The sequence below is a fragment of the Calcarisporiella thermophila genome (assembly GCF_041956535.1).
Source record: "Calcarisporiella thermophila strain CBS 279.70 unplaced genomic scaffold VTP21scaffold_12, whole genome shotgun sequence".
Taxonomy (NCBI): domain Eukaryota; kingdom Fungi; phylum Calcarisporiellomycota; class Calcarisporiellomycetes; order Calcarisporiellales; family Calcarisporiellaceae; genus Calcarisporiella; species Calcarisporiella thermophila.
In genome coordinates this window covers 515,355-540,618 of record NW_027192202.1, presented here as the reverse complement: position 1 = coordinate 540,618, position 25,264 = coordinate 515,355, and the positions used below count along the sequence as shown (strand labels likewise).

General features: G+C 49.7%; 14 protein-coding genes across 14 annotated transcripts; 6 read left to right on the top strand and 8 right to left on the bottom strand.

The window, feature by feature from the left end:
• Positions 1 to 5: 5 nt before the first annotated feature.
• VTP21DRAFT_1749 (uncharacterized protein) lies at positions 6 to 2,004 on the bottom strand (the record flags this gene model as incomplete). Its single annotated transcript, XM_069391870.1, has 2 exons — positions 6 to 1,606; positions 1,713 to 2,004. 2 exons carry the CDS (start codon positions 2,002 to 2,004, stop codon positions 6 to 8), a joined length of 1,893 nt encoding a protein of 630 aa, XP_069251086.1.
• Positions 2,005 to 2,399: 395 nt separating this feature from the next.
• Positions 2,400 to 2,934, bottom strand: VTP21DRAFT_1748 (uncharacterized protein; the record flags this gene model as incomplete). The annotated part of the gene is made up of 3 exons (XM_069391869.1): positions 2,400 to 2,685; positions 2,746 to 2,801; positions 2,866 to 2,934. The coding sequence occupies 3 exons, from the start codon at positions 2,932 to 2,934 to the stop codon at positions 2,400 to 2,402; spliced, it is 411 nt and encodes a 136-aa protein (XP_069251085.1).
• A 312-nt stretch (positions 2,935 to 3,246) lies between these two features.
• VTP21DRAFT_1747 (60S ribosomal protein uL16) lies at positions 3,247 to 4,110 on the top strand (the record flags this gene model as incomplete). Its single annotated transcript, XM_069391868.1, has 4 exons — positions 3,247 to 3,328; positions 3,388 to 3,634; positions 3,710 to 3,841; positions 3,921 to 4,110. 4 exons carry the CDS (start codon positions 3,247 to 3,249, stop codon positions 4,108 to 4,110), a joined length of 651 nt encoding a protein of 216 aa, XP_069251084.1.
• Positions 4,111 to 4,415: 305 nt separating this feature from the next.
• Positions 4,416 to 4,989, top strand: VTP21DRAFT_1746 (uncharacterized protein; the record flags this gene model as incomplete). The annotated part of the gene is made up of 3 exons (XM_069391867.1): positions 4,416 to 4,445; positions 4,517 to 4,585; positions 4,654 to 4,989. 3 exons carry the CDS (start codon positions 4,416 to 4,418, stop codon positions 4,987 to 4,989), a joined length of 435 nt encoding a protein of 144 aa, XP_069251083.1.
• A 10-nt stretch (positions 4,990 to 4,999) lies between these two features.
• On the bottom strand, positions 5,000 to 7,219 carry VTP21DRAFT_1745 (uncharacterized protein; the record flags this gene model as incomplete). The annotated part of the gene is made up of 10 exons (XM_069391866.1): positions 5,000 to 5,170; positions 5,316 to 5,640; positions 5,702 to 6,010; positions 6,085 to 6,277; positions 6,358 to 6,457; positions 6,526 to 6,537; positions 6,616 to 6,693; positions 6,766 to 6,776; positions 6,878 to 6,889; positions 6,967 to 7,219. The coding sequence occupies 10 exons, from the start codon at positions 7,217 to 7,219 to the stop codon at positions 5,000 to 5,002; spliced, it is 1,464 nt and encodes a 487-aa protein (XP_069251082.1).
• Positions 7,220 to 7,493: 274 nt separating this feature from the next.
• Positions 7,494 to 9,032, bottom strand: VTP21DRAFT_1744 (uncharacterized protein; the record flags this gene model as incomplete). The annotated part of the gene is made up of 5 exons (XM_069391865.1): positions 7,494 to 8,180; positions 8,258 to 8,434; positions 8,515 to 8,568; positions 8,624 to 8,719; positions 8,829 to 9,032. 5 exons carry the CDS (start codon positions 9,030 to 9,032, stop codon positions 7,494 to 7,496), a joined length of 1,218 nt encoding a protein of 405 aa, XP_069251081.1.
• Positions 9,033 to 9,245: 213 nt separating this feature from the next.
• VTP21DRAFT_1743 (uncharacterized protein) lies at positions 9,246 to 9,503 on the top strand (the record flags this gene model as incomplete). Its single annotated transcript, XM_069391864.1, has 1 exon — positions 9,246 to 9,503. One exon carries the CDS (start codon positions 9,246 to 9,248, stop codon positions 9,501 to 9,503), a length of 258 nt encoding a protein of 85 aa, XP_069251080.1.
• Positions 9,504 to 9,582: 79 nt separating this feature from the next.
• On the top strand, positions 9,583 to 10,947 carry VTP21DRAFT_1742 (uncharacterized protein; the record flags this gene model as incomplete). Its single annotated transcript, XM_069391863.1, has 5 exons — positions 9,583 to 10,224; positions 10,305 to 10,356; positions 10,433 to 10,504; positions 10,695 to 10,768; positions 10,852 to 10,947. The coding sequence occupies 5 exons, from the start codon at positions 9,583 to 9,585 to the stop codon at positions 10,945 to 10,947; spliced, it is 936 nt and encodes a 311-aa protein (XP_069251079.1).
• A 244-nt stretch (positions 10,948 to 11,191) lies between these two features.
• On the bottom strand, positions 11,192 to 12,801 carry VTP21DRAFT_1741 (uncharacterized protein; the record flags this gene model as incomplete). The annotated part of the gene is made up of 5 exons (XM_069391862.1): positions 11,192 to 11,260; positions 11,380 to 11,639; positions 11,716 to 11,890; positions 11,961 to 12,307; positions 12,387 to 12,801. 5 exons carry the CDS (start codon positions 12,799 to 12,801, stop codon positions 11,192 to 11,194), a joined length of 1,266 nt encoding a protein of 421 aa, XP_069251078.1.
• A 22-nt stretch (positions 12,802 to 12,823) lies between these two features.
• Positions 12,824 to 14,078, bottom strand: VTP21DRAFT_1740 (uncharacterized protein; the record flags this gene model as incomplete). The annotated part of the gene is made up of 4 exons (XM_069391861.1): positions 12,824 to 13,405; positions 13,487 to 13,636; positions 13,715 to 13,882; positions 13,956 to 14,078. 4 exons carry the CDS (start codon positions 14,076 to 14,078, stop codon positions 12,824 to 12,826), a joined length of 1,023 nt encoding a protein of 340 aa, XP_069251077.1.
• Positions 14,079 to 14,953: 875 nt separating this feature from the next.
• VTP21DRAFT_1739 (uncharacterized protein) lies at positions 14,954 to 17,945 on the bottom strand (the record flags this gene model as incomplete). Its single annotated transcript, XM_069391859.1, has 2 exons — positions 14,954 to 17,767; positions 17,841 to 17,945. The coding sequence occupies 2 exons, from the start codon at positions 17,943 to 17,945 to the stop codon at positions 14,954 to 14,956; spliced, it is 2,919 nt and encodes a 972-aa protein (XP_069251076.1).
• Positions 17,946 to 18,429: 484 nt separating this feature from the next.
• VTP21DRAFT_1738 (60S ribosomal protein eL34) lies at positions 18,430 to 18,977 on the top strand (the record flags this gene model as incomplete). The annotated part of the gene is made up of 4 exons (XM_069391858.1): positions 18,430 to 18,508; positions 18,577 to 18,656; positions 18,726 to 18,829; positions 18,899 to 18,977. 4 exons carry the CDS (start codon positions 18,430 to 18,432, stop codon positions 18,975 to 18,977), a joined length of 342 nt encoding a protein of 113 aa, XP_069251075.1.
• Positions 18,978 to 19,132: 155 nt separating this feature from the next.
• VTP21DRAFT_1737 (uncharacterized protein) lies at positions 19,133 to 20,157 on the bottom strand (the record flags this gene model as incomplete). Its single annotated transcript, XM_069391857.1, has 6 exons — positions 19,133 to 19,279; positions 19,345 to 19,403; positions 19,464 to 19,617; positions 19,686 to 19,773; positions 19,850 to 20,014; positions 20,078 to 20,157. 6 exons carry the CDS (start codon positions 20,155 to 20,157, stop codon positions 19,133 to 19,135), a joined length of 693 nt encoding a protein of 230 aa, XP_069251074.1.
• A 147-nt stretch (positions 20,158 to 20,304) lies between these two features.
• VTP21DRAFT_1736 (uncharacterized protein) lies at positions 20,305 to 24,733 on the top strand (the record flags this gene model as incomplete). Its single annotated transcript, XM_069391856.1, has 25 exons — positions 20,305 to 20,502; positions 20,583 to 20,639; positions 20,715 to 20,852; positions 20,916 to 21,046; positions 21,109 to 21,194; positions 21,249 to 21,385; positions 21,453 to 21,619; positions 21,682 to 21,777; positions 21,836 to 21,921; positions 21,998 to 22,033; positions 22,099 to 22,282; positions 22,344 to 22,471; positions 22,528 to 22,612; positions 22,684 to 22,743; positions 22,806 to 22,957; positions 23,030 to 23,183; positions 23,265 to 23,298; positions 23,359 to 23,449; positions 23,507 to 23,635; positions 23,716 to 23,821; positions 23,884 to 23,989; positions 24,058 to 24,260; positions 24,318 to 24,461; positions 24,524 to 24,603; positions 24,699 to 24,733. The coding sequence occupies 25 exons, from the start codon at positions 20,305 to 20,307 to the stop codon at positions 24,731 to 24,733; spliced, it is 2,823 nt and encodes a 940-aa protein (XP_069251073.1).
• Between the last annotated feature and the right edge of the window lie 531 nt (positions 24,734 to 25,264).

Sequence of the window (25,264 nt, the reverse complement as noted above, 5' to 3'; positions counted from 1 at the left end):
ATCCTCTATTCAGCCTTGGCTGCCTCCTCCTCCTCGGGAATTGCATTGTGTTGGCGCAATACTGTGATGGCCTCTTCGACCTTGGCCTTGAGGGCGGCATCGTCCTCAAGCAAATTCAGGAGCTCGCTGTTGTCCATCTCGAGCAACATACCCGTGATCTTGCCAGCAAGGTCAGCATTGCTAGCGCCCATGACAAGAGGGTAGAGAGTCTCGCCGAGCATTTGCTTCTGCTGCTCCGGTGGGGCGGCAGCAAGGGCGGATGGAGTAAGGTTAGAGCCGGGGCGCTGAGGGCGGGCTTCACCGCTGGGGGCCTGCTGGTGCGGGGGACGAGCGTGATGGCCTCCACCACGGGGGTGGCGGGGCTGTCGGCCAGGGCGTTGGGACGGGGGACCGCCAGCGAAGCCTTGAGGCATCTGGTGGTAGGGCATAGGGCCTCCGGGGTGCATTTGCTGAGGTTGCTGGTTACCAGCAGGGGCCCAGCGGGGGCGGGGGACCATACCAGGCTGAGGGAACACCGGACCACGCTGACCCTGAGGAATAAAGCCAGGTCCGGGCGGGTAGAACATAGGGGAGCCAGGAAGGTATCCTGGGGCGGCGGGGATGCCCTGAGCGGCGGCAGCCTGCTGCAAGCGAAGCTGCTGGCGCTGAGCGAATTGGGCCTCGAGCTGGCTGCGGCGGACATCCTTGCGCTGGGCAAGAGCAACATACATGGGCTTGGTGCCGAGCATGCGGCCGTTCATCTCGGTGACGGCCTTGGTCGCCTCGTCGGCGGAGGAGAAGCAGACAAAGCCGAAGCCCTTGGACTGGCCCTTGTCATCGCGCATGACCTTGGCGCTGGTGATCACGCCAAACACGCCGAATTCCTGGCGCAGACGCTCGTCATCCACATCGTCCTCGAGGTTCTTAATGTAGAGGTTGACGCCCTGGTATTTGTTGAGGCGCTCAAGACGAGCAAGCTCGTACTGGCGGCGCAATTCCTCCTCGCGCTCCGTCTTCTTCTGGGCACGCGACACAAAGAGTTTCTTTCCGTTGATTTCCTTGTCGTGCAGTTCCTCGACGGCGCGGGAAGCGTCTTCGTGCCTCTCGAAGTTGACAAATCCAAAACCTTTCGATTTGCCGTTTTCATCGCGCTGAACCACAGCGGATGTGATGCTGCCATATTTCGCGAACATCTCCCTGAACTGCTCGTCCGTCATCTCGGTGTCGAGGTTCTTGACGTACACATTCGTGAAACGGGACTTGAGCTCCTCGATTTTAGCAATGCGCTCACGGCGAGGCACGTGGTGTCCGACGTACACCTTGCGGTCGTTCAGAAGCATTCCGTTGACATGCTTGATCGCATTCTCGGCTGCCTCGGCGGTCTCATAGTGCACAAATCCATAGCCCTTGGACCGGTCTTCCTCCATAGCAACCTTGCAGCTAAGGATGTTGCCAAAGGCAGAGAAGGTGTCGTGCAGGGCCTTGTTGTCAATCGAGGGGTCCAGGTTCTTGATGAAGATGTTGCCTGCACCGGACTTACGCAGGGAAGGATCACGCTGGGACCACATGATCCGGCATGGCTTGCCCTTGATCAGGGTGTAGTTGAGTGTCTCAAGAGCTCGCTCACCTAATCGTCGCCAAAAATAGGGAAAAGAGGGGGTCAATAACAGATAAACAAGAAGGATGACTGCAATACGCAAGATGTAAATAAATCCGATGAAACGTAAACATACCGTCAACCACGTTGTGGAAGTTGACATAGGCGTATCCAAGGCTGCGCCTGGTTACGGCATCACGGCACACACGGATGCTTGCAACGGGGCCGACCATGTTGAAAATCTCAAAGAGCATAGCCTCCGTAACGGAGGGGTCAAGCTCACCAACATAGAGCGAGGCAGAGGCAGTGGGAGCGGCAACGGCAGCGGGAGGGAACTGATTAGCTTGCTGCTGGTCGGCAGCAGGGGGCTGCTGCTGAGGGAGGCCGGCGTTCTGCTGGGCAGGAGAAGAAGCAACGGGAGCGGACATGGCGAACGAAAGATCTTATATATATGCAAAAAAACTATACCAAGGATATTTTTTTGCTTTTTAGTTTTTTTTTAGTTTTTTAAAGGTATACAGGTAAAAAGAAAAATATATTTTTTCTTTTTATATTTTTTATATTTTTTTATAGTTTTTTATGATGATCAACCAGTAGATGACGGTTGAACGACACAAGGGAAAGGAAAGAACTACCTCTTTGCAAAAGTAAACCGACAACAAAAAGGACAAAAAAATTTTAGAACACCAATTTTTCGAAAACAGAATACGTCACTTAATGAATATCCCGCAAGTATCCCACTGTGGTTCCATTGTTGAGGGAGGAAAATTCGAGACTGGAATTCGTGACATAATAGTCACTACTTCCAACAGAACCCCAGACCTTATACTAGGTCTTGCATCAGTTCTTCCAGCGGTTCTAGTACCTGCTCTTGACTATCCTCCTGCATAGGCTGCTGCTCTTGTTGCTGTGGATTTTGCTGTTCCTGTTCTTGCTGTTGCTCTTGTTGCTGTTCTTGCTGCTGTTTTCTCTTCTGGTCTTCAAGCCAGCTCCGAATTTGAGTGAGCTCCAAATAAATTTGATCGCAGCTCGACTCGAATTTACCCCTCCGCTCGAGAAGCTGCTTCAGGGTGTTCTCAGGCGGTCGCGTCATTATATGGGGGACGCCTCTAGTGTATGGAAAAAAATTGTTAAGAGAAAGATGTGTGAGCTCCAATAGCTACTCGTACAATTTAGCTGAATTTCGATAGTTCTCCACGATCGTGCTGACATCCAACAGGATCTCCTAAGAGTAGAGCAACGAAGCATAAGCTAGCTGGAAAATGAAAACAGGGATGCAGAAATGCAACCTCAAATGACTCTCGCAATGCATTTACTTCCGAGGGAAGATCACCGATCGCCGGCGTGTTCCCATTCATGATGCCCCACGCAAAGATAGTAGGCACAAATTGCTCCGTGTTGGATATAGGGTATGTGGCGCAGCAATTTTGAGTGAGAGTAAAAGAGCTGCTTTCTTTGCCCGTCAGCGAGTTCGTTCTCTCCCCACATCCTTTAGTAATCGAAGGTAAGTTGTTGCTGGGCACACCCACCAGGCATATATCAAGTAGAATTTGAAAGGACAACGATGGATGGATGGATGGATGGATGGACTTCTAGATATGACGTTTGGAGTAGATGACTTTTTACTGACTATTTTTTCCGGCAATTTTGTGTGATTTTAGAAAACAAAGATGGGTCGCCGTCCTGCTCGCTGCTACAGGTACTGCAAGAACAAGCCGTATCCCAAGTCGCGGTTCTGCCGTGGTGTTCCTGGTGAGTCCCTCTGTCAAACATGCGCAAGAGATTGATCACTGACTAATTTTTGAATTCAGACCCCAAGATCAGGATCTACGATCTCGGTCGTAAGAAGGCTTCCGTTGATGATTTCCCTCTGTGCGTCCATCTCGTGTCCGACGAATACCAGCAGCTTTCCTCCGAAGCTCTTGAGGCTGGCCGTATCTGTGCTAACAAGTACATCACGAAGATGGCCGGTAAGGATTCCTTCCACATGCGTGTGCGTGTGCATCCCTTCCATGTTATCCGCATCAACAAGATGTTGTCGTGCGCCGGTGCTGATAGGTGCGTATCAAACTTCTATACGATCGCCTGGAAGACAATAGACATTCTTACCATCGCCTGCTGTTTCTCCCATAGATTGCAGACCGGTATGCGTGGCGCTTTTGGCAAGCCCAACGGCACTGTTGCTCGTGTGAACATTGGCCAGATCATCTTCTCGATCCGCTCCAAGGACCAGAACAAGGCTGTTGTGATTGAGGCTCTTCGCCGGTAATTTTTCTTTCTCATTATGATGACACAGAATATCCAAGACATCGATGTTTATTTGTTTCTTTATTTACATCCTTAGCTCCAAGTACAAGTTCCCTGGACGTCAAAAGATCATCATTTCCAAGAAGTGGGGCTTCACCAAGCTCTCTCGCGAGGAATACGTGGAGGCCCGCCAGCAGGGTCGTGTTCTTCTTGATGGTGCTCATGTCAAGTTCCTTCGCCCTCACGGCACTCTCCAGGCCTACTTCGAGGCTGCCGCCCGCGCTTAAGGGGCTTCATTTTTTCCTTTTTCTTTTGCGTCTTTTGTTTTATAAATCCTTCTAATAAAAGAGGAACTGTGCACCCTTCTTTGGACCCTCCTATTAGTCAACTCGTCAAAAATTACCATGCCAGGCAGAAATTTCGGCTCTTACATCATCCTGAGCTGCGGAATACAATTCTAATTTTTCTACGAGTTTCGACCGTGGATATATATATACCACATCGCTTGATCGACTCCCCTTTTTTAGTTGTTTTCACCTTTTCCTTCCTACGCGACCCCCCTTTTTTGACGCACTCTAAATAATCAATCATCATGAGCAACGTTGGATGGGACGATGTTACTGTAAAGATCATTTTTCATTCGGAGGAGATCTGAACAGAATAACTCATTTTTTTCATAAATAATCTGAACAGGTTCTCCGTAAAAAGGCCGATCGTGCCGTTACCGCCAGGAGCGCTGCGGACATTAATGCCGCTCGACGTGTACGTACAAAAAAATCCTAATGATCATCATTACCCAAGATCATTGACGGTTTTTTTGCATCCATTAGGCTGGAGCGGTCGTGTCAACAGACAAAAAGATAGGTACTGGCAATAAGCACTCTGGATCGGACCACCAGCATCTCGCCAAGATCGATCGCGAGAATGAGGTAGCCCCTCCGCCCAAGATCGATATAAGCGTCGGTAGGGCAATCCAGAAGGCGCGACAGGAGAAGAACCTCACACAAAAAGATCTGGCCCAGCGCATTAACGAAAAGGCCAACATCATCAACGACTACGAGATGGGTCGTGCGATTCCTAACAACCAGATTTTGGGCAAGCTGGAGCGAATTCTGGGCGTGAAGTTAAGGGGGAAGAACATCGGCGAGCCATTCGGATCCAAGTAAAACGGGAAGATTATGCTTGCTCGGATGTGTTGAGATGGTCGCTTCGGAAGCGACCACTTCTCGCATCATGGCTGCCTGCTCTCGTTCCCTTAAGGAACGAGGCAATATCAGGATTATTTTTGCGTGTAATGTTGGGACAATTCATTAAGCATTTCTTTTTTTTTTTCCTCTGATTTCTATTCTTTTGTTTTTGTTTCCATTATTTCGGTTTCGTAAAATAAATAATGAAACAAAGTAGGTCGAGAAAAGACAGGGATATGGACGGGGGGCGTTTGGTCAACGTAAATGAAATCAACCTCTGTATATACAAGATCTATCTATCCTACATGGGTTCTCAAGATGCGCGGGACTATCTCGTCCGCCATCTGCAAACCTTTGGCTGTCGGCCGTAGCCCGCCACTCCCCACCTCCCTCTCCCCCACCACCTCAGTGAACCAGGCTCGTTTCAGCTCTCCCTCCCCCTCCTCGTCCCATACTAAGAACCCTCCTTCGATCAGGGTTGCGACTTCTTCCATATCCAGGGCGTCTTTCAACCGAATCCCCGTCAAAGCAGAGAAACGGGAGTTGGGGATGCCGAGGGTTGTGCGCAGGGCTAGGAGAACAAGCTCGTCCTGGAAGGTGCTCCGTGGCAAACTTACGCTTTTTCGCAACCTATTTGCACACGAATTTATAAACCCATTCTTTTCTAAACATTGAGGAATGCGGTAGCTACCCATTTCCAAGCTGTTCACAGTGCCGCATCCAGGTTTCCGGGTGGGGGATCCGGAAGTTTCGTTTTCCTTTGCCCTCCTCTCGGTCCCACACACGCCCATGCGCCCCCGGCCCAATGCCAATGTAATCAAGACCTCTCCAGTATCCGAAATTGTGGCGGCTCACTGCGCGGGGATGCCGTGCAAACGAGGAGACTTCGTAGTGGGTGAAGCCGAAGTCTTGAGCGATCTGCACCGTCACCTCATAGAACTCGGAGAGGACATCCTCGTCTGGCATTCGAATACGCTTGGCCTCCACGTCGTTGAAAAACCTGGAAAACCGACGACAAAATTTACTACGGTGAAAAAAAAAAAAAGAAAATCGTGTAGCAAAAGAGGAGCTTACGGAGTCCCTCGTTCCACGGTGAGCTGGTACATGGACACGTGTTCTCCAGCCAGTTCCAGAGCATGCCTCAGTTCCCTTTTCCACTCTTCCAAATCATCCCCGCGTCCGTAAATCAAATCAAAGCTCGTCCGAGGGAAATGCCGCTTTGCTAGGTGCAATGCCCGGAGTGCCTCCTTAGCTGAATGATCTCGGCCTATTCACGTGAGAGGTTGAGCACAGCTTTGTATAGCCACCAGTTCGTCTCCACTCTTAACGAAACCAAAAGTGCTTTACCCAACAGTTTTAATATATTGTCGTTAAAAGACTGGATCCCCAGCGAGACGCGATTCACTCCTAGAGCAGCAAATTCGCGCAATCTATCGGCTTCCACTGACTGAATGTGATCAACACACTATTGAGAATGCTTCAAATCATGCAGAGTAGGGAGCAGACATCATTTACCGTGGGATTTCCCTAGGGCCAGCCGAGGTACGGGGTTTGCATTAGCGTGGGCTCGTAAACGAGTCAAGCGGAAACAGCCGATATACTTACTTCGATAGTGATTTCTGTATCGGGTGTGATATCGCAAACACTTCGAATCTCGTCTAGAATTGCCTCGAATGTCGAGGGCTGGGGGGGGGGGGAGAGAGAAAAATGTGAGTTATGAAGGAGCCGATTCGTGAAAAGGGAGAGGAAAAATACCAGAGCCAGTGCTTGAAATAAACCCAGTAAGGATTCAATGCACAAGGTGAGTGTCCAATATTTTTGCAAGGCTGCGAATGCAGCTGCTAAAGCAACTAGGATTCATACTTACTAGGAGTGCCTCCTATTTAACCAGAGAAGCAGATTAGCTTGGAGAAGAATAGATCAACCAGCTCGGTAACATTGCTCTATATCACGAACCGCCAAAATAAATACTGTTAACTGGTCTGCCCCTGTATTCTCGCAGCTCCTCTCGTAGTTCGCTTACAAGGGCATTTCGCATGCGATCGTGATCCACGCGAGGGTTCACATATTTGTTGAATGCACAATAAACACACTTTTGAGCGCAGTATGGCCAGTGAGCATAGATCGAGAAGGATGGCGGGTGGCAGGAGGTCTGGAGGAGGCGCGATGGGCTCCGCGAAATTAGAGGGAGAGCACGTCGCGAGACCATGCGTGGAGCGGAATGAAACGAATTGTTGTGAATCGCGTGACGGGTTTTCGGGTGGCCAAAGTATTGTATTAAACGGAAAAAAAAAACAAATTAAAAAAACAATAATTTGCAAAATGCGGAATATACTGTATATAATTCACGCCTGCTGATCGGTTTTGCTTATTTACACACACAAACACACACAAATAAACACACACAAACACGCGCGCGAAAAAACGGGGATTAATTTCAGAGGGGAACATGCAGTTGAGAAGAAAAAAATCAATATACTCGGCTATGGCCTATTGTTTGGAAAGGATGGGGGAGGCGGCGGGGCGGTTGGGTCAAAAGCTCGTGCCAGGGATGGGAGAGACGGACGTTGAGGGGGAGGAGGAGGGGGAGGGGGCATGAAGGACGGCGCCCCTCCGGGACTAAACTGCGGAGAATAGGAGGGCAATGAGGCCCGCTGCCCCTCTCTCGTGGAAGGTATCAGGGTTAATTGATGGATAGACGGCAACTTTGGTGGATTTGAATGCGGAGGGTTCCCATGAGAATGGTGGAGCCCGGCGTCAGGCTGCGCCGGATACTTGTAGCTCTGAAGAGGGGGGGGCGGCGGCGGCAACGAATGCGATGGCGGGAGAAGGGCACTGGGAGGGGGGAGTCGCATGCTGCGTTGGGAGGGCGAATTGGGTTGTGGCTGAGGTTGCTGCTGCGGTTGAAGATGATATGGTGATTGCTGAGGTTGCGGTTGCGGTTGCTGTGGCTGATGTGGTTGCTGGGGTTGTGAGAGGGGGGATTGGGGTGGATGCGGAGGGAAGGCGTAGGTTGAGGAGGGAGGGGGAAGGGGAGGGGGTGGCTGGGGCGGTCGATAGTCAACCTGAGATGGGGAGGGATAGAGCGAGGGCATGGAGGAACTGCGGCCTGGAGTGGACTGGGGAGACTCTGGTTGTTTGGAGGTAGACCAGCTCGACCTGGTTCTTGGCTAGGTGGGGAGAAAAAAGCGAGATTAGATCTCTGTGCAGATAGAGGAGGGGGGGGGGGGGAGCGGATGAAGCTCACCCTTCCGGGCTTCTTGATAGGAGAGTGTCGTGATTGCTGCTGCTGCTGCTGCTGTGGCTGTGGCTGTGGTTGCGGCTGCTGTTGCTGTGGCTGCGACTGATGCCTCTTCGAATCCTGGTATATCAAGTAGGCCAGATATGCGTGGGTCGCATTTCGCTTTATCCGGGGATCGAAGCGCTATGATAGCGAAACGAACCGGTTGAATTCAGCTGCATTTGCTCCCAAGAGCAATCGAGTAATCAGACGGATGCACTTACCACTGAATGATGCGTGTTGCTGAATGCGCTTCCCTCTCTGCCATGTGGAGCAACCTACAGCGGGAATGGGTTAGCGCAGGCTCGGGAGAGCATCCATGAAGCATGCTACCATTCCCCCTACCACTGATGGATTGGCATTCTCCTGGATCTGGGGATGCGAAGGGTGGATGGGTGGCCAGGAGCTAGGCCGCAAGTCGGCTCCGGTCTGTGGATCCATCGCGCGGCGACAGCGGGGGAGGAGGAAGAGAGGTCAGCCATCAGCCTTGTGCTCGGGAGGCGATCAAGCAGAGATGCAAATGCGGAGGGACACTTACCGCGGGAGCAATGGAGGGATGAGCAGGCGGGGGGGGCGGGGCCAATGGGGCTGGCCCCGTGCGCGGGAAGACGGAGGGGGGCGGCGGGGGCGGCGGTGCGTGCGCGGGGGGGCGATTGACCAGCTGGCCGGCGACCATGCCTGCGGCGGTGGCGAGGGCGTCGAGAGGCGTCTCGTCCTCTGAGGGCTGCTTGGACATTTGCATTGGGCAGAGAAATCAGGCGGGTGGGAGGAGAAACAGGCAAGGGGAGAGCGGAGCAGTCTGGAGAAATAAGGTGATAAGTGGGGAAGGAAAAAAAAAAATTCAGAATTTCCCTCCTCCGCTAAGAAAGTTTTAGCTTTTTTTTTCCTTAGAGGTTGGTTTGCCCGATAGCGAACCTTACTTCATTGCTTCACAAGGTTTCAAATAAACACTCTGATGCTCTCCTTGTTCTCCCCTGCAAACTCTGTCCCCCCGTCGCGTCCACGCGCCGCCGCGCTCGCGCGCCAGGTCGCGCCGCTTGCGCCGCCGGGTTCTTCTCACGGCCCAGGCGCGCAACGGGTGCGGCCGGCGGTGGCCCTGCGCTGCGCGGGGGCCGCGCGGGGCCCAGGTGCAGACGATGCGAGGCTTGGGTTGCCAATCTTGCGCTTCGAGAGCAGCGCGGCCCCCGTTAAGGTTCAGTGTAGAGGGCAATAGAGTCACCCAGCAGATCGGATGGCAATTGAAACCGCACGCTGAGGATCCGCGCTCGCGAGCTTGAGATGCGAGCGCGACAATGCATCAATCCGGTGCATTTGTGGACGAGCGGCGGGGCGTGATTAGTGGGATTTCGCGGAATTACGCATTTGCTCCTCGCGTCCTCACCCTGTTTCGCCCGCGGTTTGAGTTTGGGCCCACTTGTGTTTGGGGACTGTGTGGGCGCGAGCACCCTGAGGCTCTCCTCGCCTGCTCGCCGGGCGCCTGCCTGCACCCGGGCCCTGATGCGCTGGGGGGGCCAGCTGCTGCCGCGGAGGCCGCTGCGGATGCGCAGGCGCGCAATGCGATCGCTCGCCTTCTTTTCGTTCCCGCTTTGCATTGCGACTGCAGCGCGCATCGGCAAGCATTAGGCTGCCGTGGCCCTGTATTATTTAATCATATGAAATACTTCCTTATTCGTGCGGTGTGGATCCTCCATGCTACGAATGGCTGTTGTCTTTTTGCGGTAACTTTTTTTTTCCCTTTTTCCTATTTATGGTCGCGCCCCAAGCCTGCTTGCAAGGGCCCCGCTAGAGGCTCTGAAGGCCGTCTGATACCACCCGACACCCTCCGCAGCGGTTTTTACGCGTTTTCGTTGGCCCTCGCGGGCTTCCGCCATCGTCCTCCCCACCCCCTCCCATGCAGCATGGCAGAGCCTCCGGATGAAGAGGCCCTTCAGCAGGTTCCATTTGGAATTCTCCTCCTTCTCTTCCACACTGTTACTAATCCCGCCTCTGATCTGTGCGGCACTGTTGCCTGTAGCGATTGAAAGCGGCAATATGGTACTCCGTCAGCAAACTCAGCGAGGAGCAAGGTACCATCACAATGCGGTCATCCATCGGCATCGGCCGACACTCATCTCTCCCTCCTTTTTTATCTCCTGTGCACAGCTTCTGAACTGGGTATGACGATCTCCCCCCAATTCGTCGCGAGTCTTGCGGATCTCGTCTACAAGCAAGCTGGTAGAGTGTTTGTTTTTTTTTTGTGGACTTTGTATTAGCTTGTTTTGCTCTTTTTATTTCCATCACTTTTGTCGCTTTCGCCATGGAACCGCACATCCTTTTTTTGGCTGTGTTTGTGGTTGATGACGATAAACACTACTTGGCTAATGGTCTTTATCCCTTTCTTCCTTGGCGGCTGCGCGGGGCGTAGAGTCGCTGGCTGTAGATCTTGAGCAATTTGCGCGTCACGCTAAGCGAACCACCATCACTATGGACGATGTCAAGGTAGAGTATGCTGCCTTCTAATGCTGGTCCTCTCTCAGCCGACTGACGCTACTGCTTTTTATCCTCGCCATTGCTACGAGTAGCTGTGTGCGCGAAGAAACGAGGCGCTCTATCAACTCATCGCCGAAGGGGCAGATGAAATCAGCAAAAGCAAAGAGCTTCGCAAGCGCCGCCGCTGATTGTTAATTTTTTTATTGAAAGAAAAAAAAAAACGAGGCATATTACTGATTTCTTTATGAAAGAGAAAGAAAAACATTAGGATTATGAAAAAATAAATTCATTTTTGGAATGAAGAAAGTGAAATAGTTATTATATCATAGATAGATAGATTTAGAGAGGAAGAGAGGAAGAAAGGAAAAGGAAAAAGACAGAAAAGAAAAATATATAATAAAAAAAAGGAAAATTTTCACCCATTTTTACGGCTTAACGCATCTTGAAGGCGAGGAGAGGGGCAAGGGCCTCAGATGGTGCTGCTTTTTTCAGGAATTCATGCTAGAGGAGCGTGGGGATGGGTGGAGTTAGTATAAAGTGCTCCGCATTCGCTTCAACGTGGGGAAAAAAAACGGGGGGGGGGGGAGGGGACAAAGCCGAAGCAGCCTCCCTTCACTTACCTCCAACAACTCCATGCTGGTCGCCCTCGATTTCACATCGACGCACAAACACACGGCCAGGAAGCTCTTCAACTCTCGGCTCAGCGCCTGCGGGTTCTTCAGCGTCGGGGTCCCGTTGGTGGCGATGAGATAGAGAGCCTTAAGTGGCTCTTCGTCGAGGTACGGCGGCTCCTTCTCGATCATCTCGATGGCCATGATCCCAAGAGACCAGATGTCCACCTTGGCCCCATACTGCTTCTGCTTCACCACTTCCGGGGCCACTGGAAACGAGAAAGGGGAAAAAGCAATGAGGGGGGGAGGGTCACCTGAGCGTATGTTAAACAGAGGCACACTTACTCCAGTAGGGGGTTCCGACCATGGTGGCGCGCTTCGACTTCTGCTCCGTCAATTTGGCACAGAAGCCAAAGTCGGTGAGCTTCACCTGGCCCTGCGCCGAGAGAAGGACATTGTCGCTCTTGATGTCGCGGTGGATGATGTTTTGCGTGTGCAGATGCATCAACCCTTTGCAGGACTAGAGGCAAAAATAGAAAAGCTTAGGTCGGGGGGATCACCCTTTCGCCGCGCAACACCTTCTCTCCTACCTCAAGGCAAACCCGGGCAATCTGCTCCTCGGTCATGTCGTTGTTCTCGATAACATCCGTCAACGCTCCCCCTTCCATGTAGTCCATCACGACCCAGAGCTCATTGCCCTGCAGCAGGAAGCTGTCCAAGTAGTTCACGATGTTCGGGTGCTGATTCTCCTTCATCACAAGGATTTCATTGACAATCAGCTCCTTGCGCGGCTGGCTGCCGAGATCGATCTGTTTGATGGCGGCCTTGCGGTTGGACATCAGGTGCTTGGCCACGTACACCGATCCCGACGCGCCCTGCCCGACCTTCTTGATCTTGCTGTAGATCATGTTCGGGTCGCCCTTGGAGACCACGGAGCCTATGGGAAGGGGAGAGAAAGCAGGATCAGGTCAGACCACCTCCGCTCGCACTCTACTCAAACAACACAAAAAGCCTACGTAGTTTCTCCATGATCTGCGCCTCCGTCATCGTGCTGATCCGCTGCTCCACCTTCTTCACCTTGGCCACCGCCGGCGATACCTTGGGTGGCGGCTTCGCCGCCGCGTTCTCGGTCGCGTGCGATGCGGCGTGGTTGCCGGTGGGGGCCGGGGCGGAAGCAGGGGGTGCGGGAGGGTCTCGGGGGTCGGGGCGTGTCGACGGCGGGGGCCGTGGAGCGGAGGAGGGGGCCGGGGGAGTGGGACTAGGGGGAGGTCGTGACGGCTCCATCCGCTTCGGTGGCTCGCGAATAGGAGCCGGATGGGCCGCCGGGTCCCGATAGGCCCAGTCATGGGGCTCCCGCTCTCGCTGATCCCGGGGGTCGGGCTCGCGGGATCGATCGTACGGCTCCCGCGGGTCACGCCGGTATCCTGGCATCTCCCGCTCGGGATCCCGTCCGTCATAGGGGTGCGGCGGCCGCGGAGCCTGGTTCGCGTGGGGCATGCTGGGGAATGGGTACTGCTGTTGCCTGCTCGGGGATATAGAGGTGGGCGAGGGGGGGGAGATAGGAGGGGGAGGGCATGGGCGGCGCCAGCCTTGCGGAGGGAGGCCCGCCGGCGGCACCCCCGCCGCCGGGGCTCAGTTTTGGCGAGGGCCCGCTCCCCGGAGAGGAGTGCGAGGACACCCGCAGCTTGTCCATCTCTGGGATATCGAGGGTAAGTGGCGGCCGGGGAGGCCGGCTCGGGGGCTTCTGGTCATGCTGCTGGTCTGGGAATAGATTCCGGGGGGGCATCTCCCTCCCCTCGTTCCGTAGCGAGCTGCTACTCGGCTTCCCGTTGAGCTTATACTGTGGATGCTCGCTATAGCCCGAGTCGAGAATTCTGCTACCCGGCTTATCCAAGCGGGGCGAGGGTGTCTTGGACCCATGGGAGTCGTCCTCAAACGAGGGGATCAGGCTGAGGAGACCGCCGCCAAGCTCGTCCTGTTCGCGACGCTGCTGATCAATGTAGAACTCGAGCACGTCCAGCACGGCTTGCGGATTCTAAATGGGAAGGAAAAGAAAGATGCGGGTTCGTGAAGCTCATCCAAGCTCTAGGAAACGAAGCTTTATCCTCGACATTACCTTGGCATAGTCCTCCTGGGTAATATGCGAGCCTTTTAAGAGTTGGGCCCAGGAATCCGGCAATCCGGTAAACATGCCGTTTTTCGGGTCAAATCCGACATGCGTCAGATGCTGGAAATTCGTCGGCCCCGAGGCACCCAAGGGGGAGTTCTAGGAAGAGGCGAGAGGTTAGCGAGGAATCGATGGCAGTGGCGCTCGCTCTCTTCCAACTGGGACAAAAATGGTTACCCCATATATCTCGTCCATCCACGAGTACAACTCCTCATCGTTTTTGCATGAGATATAGAAGGTCCGCTCGCGCGTTGTCACCTCGAAGCAGTATGGCTTCAATTCAGTTCGGTTGACGGCCGTAATTTCGCGTAGTGGGATCGAGGCAATGCTCGAGCTGCTGGGTTGCTACACGTGGGGAGGAGAAAGTCCGGTAAGTAAGATGGGATGCTGAATTCGCAGAGGGCCAAGCACTAGTTACTTCATTACGATAGAAGCGGAGTTGTTGCTCGTCCAGGATCAGGAAACGCTTGCTCCAGATCCACGAGCGGAGCCCATCTTCCTTCACGGAGAGGAACCCAGACTTGAGCTGTCGAGGTGCCATGTCTATTAATGAAGATTGTCTGTGAAGTCTAAGAATCTAGGCCTGAATAGATACGCTGGAGTTGCGGGCGGATGCGGTCGCCTGCTCTACAGTAACAGGAGAATGAGATGGGAGGATGAAGGGGGATGAGGAGGCTAGGAGAGAAGATGGGCTAAGATGAGGGACGACCGCATCGAGTCATCCCCTCCAGTCCGCCATCCAAGGGTACCAACCTGACAGTGAAACGGGCGCAAACGTAACAAAAAGGGGACTGGACAAAGTGGCAAGATGATGTTATTGATACAGAGATGAAGAAATAAAAGGCAGATGACAAGAATGATGAAGAATAGCAAAATAAACTATGATTCACACAAGCAAACGCAGCAATTACAAACTAACAGATGATTTAATCCCTCGAGTTCATTTCCACCTCGTCTTGACAACATTCACCGATGGATGCCAGAGTGGGATATCCAAGAAAAATAAAGATGGAAAAGAGGAGTCGTTGTCTCGCGAGAATTGCTGGACCCGCGTTCCAAATCCGTATTCCAACTCCGTCAACCGCCATTGGCCGAAGCGATAATTGCATTTGTCTGACTAGCGCATTTCGCTAGGCTTTTTTATAAAAACAATATTAAAATGGATAGGAGAGATTTCAACTCATATTAACAGTGAAAATTAAGCATGGAGGAAGAGAGAGAGAGGTAAGGAAAAAAAAAAGTGGAATAACAAAGTGAAAACAAAACAAAGTAGAGAAAGTGAGAAGGCGGATGAGAAAAAAAAAAGTAAAAATAAAAAATTAGAAACTTTTACAGCGAGAAATTAAAGGTGATATAATATATTTCCAAAAAAAAAAAGCGATAGAAAGGGGGGAAAAAAAAGAATGCCAACCAACCTCATGCAAACCGCACCTCATCGATCCCAAGACTTCGCCTCACCTGCACAATGGCGATTATCTCCTTGATGGCCTCCTCAAGAATGACCACGTTGTTAAGCAAATTGCTTAGGCTGATCTCTTTGATGCCCTTTGGATGTCCGTTTTCTGGGTCGCTCTTCTTCCGATTCGGGGCGAACACGTCCTCGTCGTCCTCCTCCAGATCGAGAATGCGCTCCTCCGCCTCCCCTGGATTGACAAATCGGTGGGGGAAGAGGGGTTTCACACGGATACGCTGGGTATTGCGAGCATGTTGGTGCAGGGGAGAGTGGGGGGCGAGGGTGGATCGGACGGGGTGGGGACTGGCCGAGGGGTCTTGGGGCGACAGAAAGCTGGGGCTATCTTCACGTTTTCCGCCGGCGCGACTTGCAGACGGCGACCGGAGGCGGTTGCTCACACGCTTCCCCGGGGACAAAAACCCGGCCATTCCCGCCGCGGCCATTTGTGCTTGCGCCACGGTGGAAGAGGCGGTGGAGGAGGCGGTCGTGGTGGAGAAGGGGGAGCCGGAGGGATCCTCTCGTCGCTCTTCCTCCCAATTCTCGCCAAATAATAGCCCGCGGCGCCTCTCCTCGAGATACCGGTCGAACCCCTCCACCTCGGAGCGGTAGAATTCAATCTGCTGGGTGAGGGTCTTGAGGAGCGTGAAAAACGGCGGAAATGAGACGAACATGGCGGGGGCCGTGGCGTTGGCAATGCCGCGGTTTTCGAGCGTGTGCATGTCGCCCTCCTCCCTCTCCTCGTCCTCGTTTTCATCCTCGTAATCCGTCTCGGAGGTCAACGGTCTTCGACCATAGATGTCGCTTGCATGCACCTTTCCGTCCTCCTCCCCGTACGAATCCACTCCCTTCCGATCGCTCTCCTGGAAGATGAGCCAGCCCTCCAACGATCGATAGGGGCAAATCGCAAGTGCGGTGATCACCCCTGTCAGCACCAGGTTCAGCTCCGATGAATGGGCGAAGTAGTGCGACAAAGAGTCCTGAAGGATCTTTAGCAGAGGATCCCGCGAACTCAACCTGTGCTTCGGAATAATGCGAGACTCCTCTTGTGGAACTTGCACCGGCGGCTTAAGCGTGTCTAGGCGTTGACCATACTTGAAGCTCTTTCTTTTCTCGAGCCTGCTCGTAGGCGCTTTTTGGGGGGCCGCGGGCGTGTGCTGGTGGGAAAAGTCGGCCTCGATGGCCAGTTCTGCATCCCGAAGGTAGCACTCATAGCTGGAGTTATCGAGAGCCGCAGACGTCGAGTCAATGGAGGTGATCAGGGAGAAAAACATCTCGAGCTCCCGCAGGTGGTGCCCGATGGTGGTGGCGGTGGTGGCAGGCACTCCACCGGCGGCAACTTCTTCGCCATTCTCGACCTCGTCTCCGGCGCGTCCTTTTGATTGCGGCTCATCCAGCTCCAACATCAGCAGCTTTAACGAGTATCGGCAATGGCGCGTGATAAGAGTGTGGAGCAGCTTCAGGGTGGCAATCACGGTCGGCTGCGAACTCGACTGCAGGCACGAAAAGATCAAGTCCTTCAGAGAAAACCCGTCCTCTGGCATCGGATCCCCCGGCAAGTACGAGGAATCCTCTGCTCTCTCTCCATTCATCAGAAAGCCCATCACCAGATCCACGAGTTCGTCCTGCTGCAGCGTCCACAGGATCAAATCAATGTAGGACACCACCGCAACCGTGGAGCCGTCCGCATCCGAACACTCCAAAAGCGAAGGGTATAGGATGTTTTGCAGGAAGAGCTTCTTCACATTGCGTAGAAGAGCAAGGGAAATGTCGGTGTTTGGGCACCGGGTGAGTACATCCTGGCAGAACTCGAGCAATTTCTGGAACGAATCCAGTTGAGTCTGGAAGTCTGGATTGGAGGAGAGTTCGACCCCGATCCCGCCTGGCTGAGAGCTCGGATCGTTGTCAGAGGCAAGCAGAAAGTGTGCGGGGTCCCCATCGGCAACTTGAGTGACCACGAGTTTTCGTGGCAACTGCGAGTAGAGTGCCCCGAGCCCAGCCGCCAAGATGGTCACAAAATCACTCTCGAGAATAAACTCGCCCAGCGCCCCGGTGGCCATCTCAACGAGGAAGAGTAGGCCGGTGCGCGCAAAGTCACCCGCCCGGCCCTCACGGTGCACAAACTTCAGAAGATAGGAGAAGAGTAGGAATTCGTACTCTGGTCGCTTGATGGAGAGATGGGGGGTATTGGGGGAAGTGGGTGGCGGGGTGGCGAGACTGTGAGGCCTATTGCGTGCGGGCGAATCCCCTAGGGGCCGATCATCTCCCTCCTCTTCGCCTATTGTGGGCAGGGCTGCTTCTCTCCCCTGAGCACGTCGATGTGGGGTGGTAAGCCACTGCTTATCATGGAAGAACACATTGAGGAGGGCGGGGAAGCCGTGGATTTTTGAGCAAATGATATACATTAAATCAACCAAATCCTCATGGTATAATTCACTCTGCCGCTCGTCCATGATGCATGTGCGCAGCAGTTTAATAGTGGGCTTATGCACGGCATTGTGCACAAGAAACCGATCATTGAGCAGGTTTATCATGCTAGCGACGGTACGGATCGTTTCCCCGCGCATCCCAATGGGGTAGTCGGCTTCCGAGAGGTTGACAAGGACCGAAAGCACCCCGTTCTTAAGGAAGTATTCCATGCAAGCGCCTGTCTCAGTTGTGCTTTCATCCAGACGCGCCTCTTCGTCAACCAGCAGATCCACTAACGTTCGAATCTTGTTCGAGATATCTGTCTGCTCAATTCGGAGATTGGTCTTCTTGTCCTCAACAAAGAAGATGTTCTGTTCATTAAATATAAGTTTGAAAATAATTAGGGAACGATAGGGGCGGTAGGAAAATCTGGAGATTAGCTACGTGAACGTAATTCCAGCATTTGTGGAATTTTGCGAGCTGCATCGCGCTCGTCGGTTGGGTTTTGGGAACGGATATCTTTCGCTTGAATTTCGAGAAATAGTCCATCGCGAAAGTGGTTTCAAGATATAATGGGTTGCCTTAAAAAATATCTATGCCAGATTGAAATAAGAAGGGGAGAGGAATATCATGCTCGAGTCCCTCCTTTGCAGTGAATTAAATGGAAATAATTGAAAATAGTTGAAAATAATCAGTGAGCAATCGTTATATCAATGTCTTTGAATTTTTTGAGACATTTGATGAATTGGGACTTAAGATCCCACTTCAGACACTGTGGCTTGGATTCGAAATTCGAGAGTGAAAAAAGTTACAGCTTACTTCCCACAAGAAGTTCCTCCTCTTTGTAATCCATCGTTTCCAAGAGGTAAGATATGAACAAAAAAAGAGGTGCTGGTGGAGGCGGGATGCCTGATATGTATGAACTCGTGATGGATGCATTGCGCTCTTCCATCCATCCCCAGTGATACGTCCTTTTGCGAGTGTGCTAATGCTCCTTCCTTTGATCGATTAGACGAAGATAAATCCATAAGAAATGGCCCAGCGTCTTACCTATCGTCGCCGCCTCTCCTACAACACCCGGTCAAACCGTACCCGGATCATTAAGACGCCTGGTAAAGCATCCATGCTGGCTTTTCTGATTTTGACTTAATACTGAATCGGTCCTCTTTCTTACTTCAAGGTGGTCGTCTTCGCTTTTTGTACGAGACGAAGCCTGCCAACGGTCCCCGCTGCGGTGACTGCGGCCTTACTCTCGCTGGTGTAAGTGAATGGGTGGACCAGATGATCCCGATTTGTTTGGATTAATGATGGATGCATCTTCTCCTCTAGCTCCCCTGCCTCCGCCCCCGCAAGTATGCCACTCTTTCCAAGCGCGAAAAGACCGTCAACCGTGCTTACGGAGGAAGCCGCTGCGCCCACTGCGTTCGCAACCGGTATGTTTGCTGTTTTGTGAGATCGCTTGCGCTGGGCATTTTTTAATAACCCTCATTTTTCAACTTTAGTATTGTCCGTGCTTTCTTGATTGAGGAGCAGAAGATCGTCAAGAAGGTCCTCAAGGCTCAAAAGACTGGCAAGCAGTAAATAAAATTACCTGATCCATCGTGTTCTATTATATTCTTCTTTTTACTTTATTAAAACAATGTTCAAAGATTATTTTCAACTCCCTTCAATTCTCTAGCACAACAGTGAAATTTTTATGAGATATCTTCAAATATATCTTACAGGAGGATATAGAATTACAGTAGCTCCTTTGACCGCATCAAAATACTCTCCATCTCCTCTAGCCTTCTTACCGTCTCTCGGCTCGCCTCAATATTATTTGTGGCCGGGCTATTGAATATGCCTTTATGCGATGCGCGAACATTCTCTAGATCACGGAGAAACTGAGGACGATAGAAAGTCGTTAAAACCAATCTCACCCACTTTTTTTTTTGTAGTCTCTACTTACTGATTGCAGCACTGTGAAATTCTTATAAGCTTTCTCTACAGAATGGCCAAGCTGTTGACCTAAATGGTTGACAAAGGTGGTGAGAGACATGGAAAGCATACAATAGATAATAAAAGTACCTGTTGAATCCGCTTCAGAAGATGTATGTTTGACCCACTGCGCAATCTCCTTTTCATACATACAGCAAAACTCTTGGATATGCCGTGTGAGCTTTCCCTGTACGTCACTTAAGTTTGATAGGACTTCAGATGGGTCTTTTGTTGATCGGTTATCCTAGAATTACGTGAACGGGAAACTAGGTCAACCCAAGTTAAAATGATATATGTTAGTATGTTGATTACCATTGGAAACTTCTCCGCTTCCCTCTTAAGCTGGCTAACCTCTGTTTTCATAGCCTCCAAATCTCTCTTTACTGCTTGGAGGGTTCGACTTTAGTGGCAAGGCAAAGAGCATTAGATGGTGTTCTTGAGAATAATGTGAATTAATTTTATAGTATTTCGCTTACTCTTCATTTTTTGGATGAGCTCTATGCTTGAGTGCTCTCTTCACATGCTTTGGAAATAGTGCAGGATCTTCACGCATAACCTCATTGAGCACAGATGGATTTATTATTATTCCGTCAAGCAGCGCGTGCGTTTTTGCAATATCTTCTTCCGTTAATTCCAGAGGCCTTTGGTTACATGAACATCGTAAAATTAACTCAAAGTACTCGATTATTTAATGAACAACTTACGCATAATTTGTGGGCACTTTTTGTTCAGTTGGGGTACGTGCGGCAACCAGCTGGTCAATGAGGTCTTGGAACGTGGCCATTAGTTTAAACAATTGATACTATACTTTTTTCGAGTTCTACGCGTAATTTCATTTAATTCCTAAGCCAAGGGCGAGTCACAGAATAATTGGCGGCCAAAATGTTTGTCGCGTTTGAACTCAACTCGATGTAATTAGCCATATTTTGGGATGTCAGAGGCGTCACCAATCTCGCCGGAAGATGCAGACGCATCTGCATCTTCGTCCTCTCAATTAACTCAATCCCAGACGCAGCTGCCAGGCACTCAAAGAAAGCCCCTCTTTTCGGATCTTGCTCGACTCTTCGAACTAATGTCTGGCATGCAAGGCAAAATAAGAAAAGAAGCCATATTGCACAGATATTTTACTGTAAATAAAACTCTCCCCATGTGTTAACTATGTACACTGTTATGCTAACGATGTTCTTTTATCTCATGTCTACATCAAAGGGTTGGAGGCGATATTTCGGTGATATCTATCCGGCCATGAGGCTGATCCTCTCCCATGTAAAAACCCACTTAATTATTCCAAACAGCCATGTTTTCGAACCAGAATTTCATTCCCAAATTGCCTGAATTTAGATAGATAGAGGGCGTAAGATGTACAAGCTGGAAGAGACCAAGTTAGCAAAGCTCTACGTGCATGTCCTTGGCCTAGGAAAGGATTCTGAAGACGCAAAAAATTTGATACATTGGCGTCTGCCTGGAACCAAAAAATTGGTAGCAATCATATGGGCCTTATCGCTCCTCCAAGCTCTATACTCTACTCATTTTCATTTTTAGAAACTAGCTGGTGATTTCGCGGAGATCGCATTCGGTATTATTGCAAAGCGGTCAACTCTGACAGGGAGGAGCTTTATGACCATTTACGAGGTGAATGAGCAGCTAGATCGGCTCAGTAATGCGGTGGACAAGTATATACTGCTCTCTTATCCATGTATATGCAGTATATTGAAGCTTTTGCTGGTTTCCGCAGAGATACCCAAGCTTCCGTTCTTCGACGGTTTTTCCTCGAATGCTCTGCCACGGAACAAAAGTGGATTATTAGAATTATATTAAAAGGTTTGGATCCTTGCTTATCGAGCCATTTTCTCATATGCTCATATTTATTTTAAGATTTAAAGATTGGAATCAGTGAGAGAACCGTTTTCAAGGCTTTTCATCCGGACGCATACGATCTTTTCAATACTTGCAGTGACCTGAAAAAAGTATGTGAGGATCTCTTTGATCCTCAAGTTCGACTCCACACTGGGGTAATCTTTATATGGCTTATTTGGTTTGACCATCACATTATACATTCTGCACCTCTTTCCGCCGTAGCCTGTCTCGATATTTCTGCCTTTTAAACCAATGCTGGCTTCGCGTGTGGACGCTATCGATCAAATTCCGGAGGCCATGAACAAAGAACCTTTTTGGCTTGAACAGAAATTAGACGGTGAGCGAATACAACTCCACGTGAAGGGTGCAGAGTTTCAGTATTGGTCACGGTAATATATATGACCTCATGAATGTCCAAATTAACTTGACCTCATGTTCATCCCAACTTTAGGAATGCAAAAGATTATACCTACATTTATGGCGCAAACAAAGATGAAGGCTCTCTGACGCCATTCATATATGATCAATTTCATCAAAATATTGACAGGTTTGTATAGCAGTTGGTCGACCGTCGTCGATTATTTTCTAACCCCTACTGTGCTCAGTGTTATATTGGATGGCGAAATGGTTGCATACGACCCAATAATAGATATTTTTCTTGAATTTGGCACTCTAAAATCGGTTGGATTAGGTGAATAGCGCGATAAATTCTTTTTAAGCCTTGTCTTGTTAATCTCCTCTCTCTTTTTAAAATTTATACTCCTCAGACATGTCTGTGGACCCAGACAAGCCACGTCCTTGCTGTACGTATCAAACTACATCAATTACCTGCGGCTGCTATAAACTAAACTTGTGTATAATATATCAGTTGTTATATTTGACGCACTCTATTGCAACGGCACACCACTGCTCGACCAACCTCTTGATAAACGCTACGAAATTGCCAGGCGTATTGTCGAAGATAAAAAGGGATATATCATGATATTGCCACATAATCTTGGCTCAACTAAAAAAGATATCGATGATGCACTCGAGCAGACAATCCTGGAGGGGTAAACTAAGTTTGCTTTGATGATTTTTTTTGGCTGGGTTCAACTTTTGATCTGATCTTAGGAATGAAGGTTTGATGATCAAAAATCCCAAGAGCAAATATGTATTAAATGAACGGACAAAGAGCTGGATCAAGCTGAAGCCTGACTACCTGCATGAATTTGTTGATAATTTGGATGTAGTCATTGTGGGTGAGTATACTGTTGGACGATTTATTGTGGATTTGGGTTGATACTGTATTCATTAGGAGGATATTATGGAGCGGGAAGACGTGGAGATAAGCTCTCCCACTTTCTTTGCGCAGTCCGTGACTCTGATTCAGACTCTGAGAAGTGTGTTTTTAAAATTTTGTTGGATCCCCTCCGTCTTCTCTTATTAATTCTGGACTATTGTGAACCAACAGATGGTTGACTCTATGTCGGTTTGGATCCGGATATTCGAACGAACAGTTGGATGAATTCAAGTAGGTGCAGAAAACACTCTTGCTTCTTTCAGCGACTGAAGACTCTTGCTCATTTCCCGTAGCCAACGGCTTACCAGTTGGAAGCGCTTCAACCCTACCAACCCGCCAACTTGGCTAGGCTTTGGGAGCGGCTCTCGAGACAAACCTGATGTCTATATACATCCCAACGAGTCCATCGTAGTGGAGTTGAAAGTTGGCAGCATTCTCCTTAACCGTAAGCAGACCCTTCACCGAACTATCTTTAATTGATATTCTTGATATTTATATGCCTTCCCACTTTGCCCAGCGATGATGGGATCAGGATACTCTTTACGGTTTCCTCGCTTTGTCAGATTCCGCGATGATAAGAATACTAAAGATGGGCTAACCCTGAGAGAGCTCATCAAATTGCACCAAGAGGACCTAGGAAGAACAAATAGTTTTTTGAAGCACACACAGGAGTGAGTTCATTTCATTCATTCTTGCTTTTGCTTGATAACTAACTTTTTATGTTTTGCATTCTTTTTTTCAATTGTGGTTAGACAAGTAAAATCGAAAAGATCGGGCACCCGAAAGGTATTCGTGTACTCCCAGTGGACCCCTTGAGTGAATCTATTAATGTATATTATGTATCAGGCTACAAAATATACTGTGCCAAAGGAATTCTTAGCTGCCAACACTTCTGAAGTGGAGGTGGAATCGGATATTTTTAACAACATGGCTTTTTGTATGTGTTCGAGTTTTCATTTATTCAACTTTTATCATCTCACCTTTTTTTTCTTAGTGATACTCAAGGGGAACGAGGCGTATTCTAAACAAGAACTTGAGACTCTCATTAAAAAGCATGGAGGACAATTCTACCAAAACCCGAAAGTGAAGAGGGATTTGCTGGCCATAGTGGACGATCCAAAATGTAATGTGGGATGGGAGAGGGAAAGGAGCCGCTGCTTGTTTCATCGAATGGTTTACTCAAGTTTTTTACGTTCATCATAGATATTCGGGCGCAAGCCATCATCCAAAAGAACACACATGATATAGTCAAAACACAGTGGTTGCTAGACTGTATTACTGCTCGCGAGCTAATTCCACTCAAACCAAAGTTCGAACTACTCTGCCAATAGTCAGGGGCTTCATCTTATTTACCTATTTCTATCTTATTAGATACATGCTTCATGTTACTGACAAGCGACAAAGTGAATTCCGAAAGCAGTTGGATCCTTGGGGCGATAGCTATACCGAGGATTTAACGGTGGAATCGCTACGGGAGGTAAAGGCTAGCTTTGTGTTGCGCAGGGAAGATCCCATGAATCCCAACTTATTCCGTTTTTTGAATAGATCTTTGGGGGAATGACATTGGATAAGTCCACCTCTCTTACGGGCATAGGTCCCCTAAACTCCCTCATCGACGCTATTGCTGAGGATGCGTTTGATGATATACTCCCTGGAAATCTCTTCCGTCCTCTCATTATTTATTTGGATGTTCCACGGAATCCACATGCTTTTACCAGACAGAGTGAAAGTCTGGCGAATGACAATTGGTATGATCTTATTCATTTAATAATGGATTAGCCTAATATTTATGAAAATGCCTACAGTGTAAAGCGAATCTCCATTATTATCCGGTGGAATGGTGGGCAAGTTGTCTGCGATGGAGGCAGAATTGAAGAAGATATTACCCACGTAGTTGTTGATGAGAATGACATGACTCGCTTGGATAGGATACGTGAAAGTTTCCGAGGGTAAACCACCTAGAGCCAGAGAACCAAAATTGTTTGTTTGACCCATTTTATCTAAATTATAGCCGAAAGCGTGTCCCTCGGGTAGTAACTACTCAATGGGTGGAGGCATGTTGCCAGCAGCAACGATTATTGGACGAGAAAGGTATGTCGTACCTCTTTAAGTCATCTCATCTTACCTTAGCTTTTTAACTTTGGGTTTTCATTTAATCTATTTCATTTTATTCTCGCTTACTTTAGCCTTTGAACCGCGAATGCCTAAACCTCTTTTGTAACGACAATATGGTTTCGGGGGAAAAAAGTCTTGGAAAGTGGATGAATGTATTTATCTCAGCGAAGCTTCGACCTGTCCAGTTTCATGCCCGTTTAAGCTTGCATTAGTGTACATGTATAATAAAGAAATAATGCCGCTTAAATATCTAGATATAAAATCTAACTCCAATCTTAATGTTATTAACATATTGTGCGTTTGGTAACCCACTAAACTGTCCTTCCATGGGAAAATGTCTATTCCCTATTCGGCGGCAAGAAATATAGCCCAAAAGACGGGCATTCAGGGCAGAGCAGAACCGCATTTGAAAGCGGGCGGATCTCGTTTGATCCGATTCATTTTGCCTACTTGGTGAAAGAAAATCCTCCTGGCCATTTTCCCTCAAGATATTCCCCCCCCCCCACATACGATCTTCCCTAGTTAAGTGACTTGTGCATATTATTAATACGTACAAAAGATGTGGGTTGAAACCATAGAACTACTAGAATATTCTTTTTAATTTGGAGGCTTCACAAAAGATGGGGAGAAATTGGGA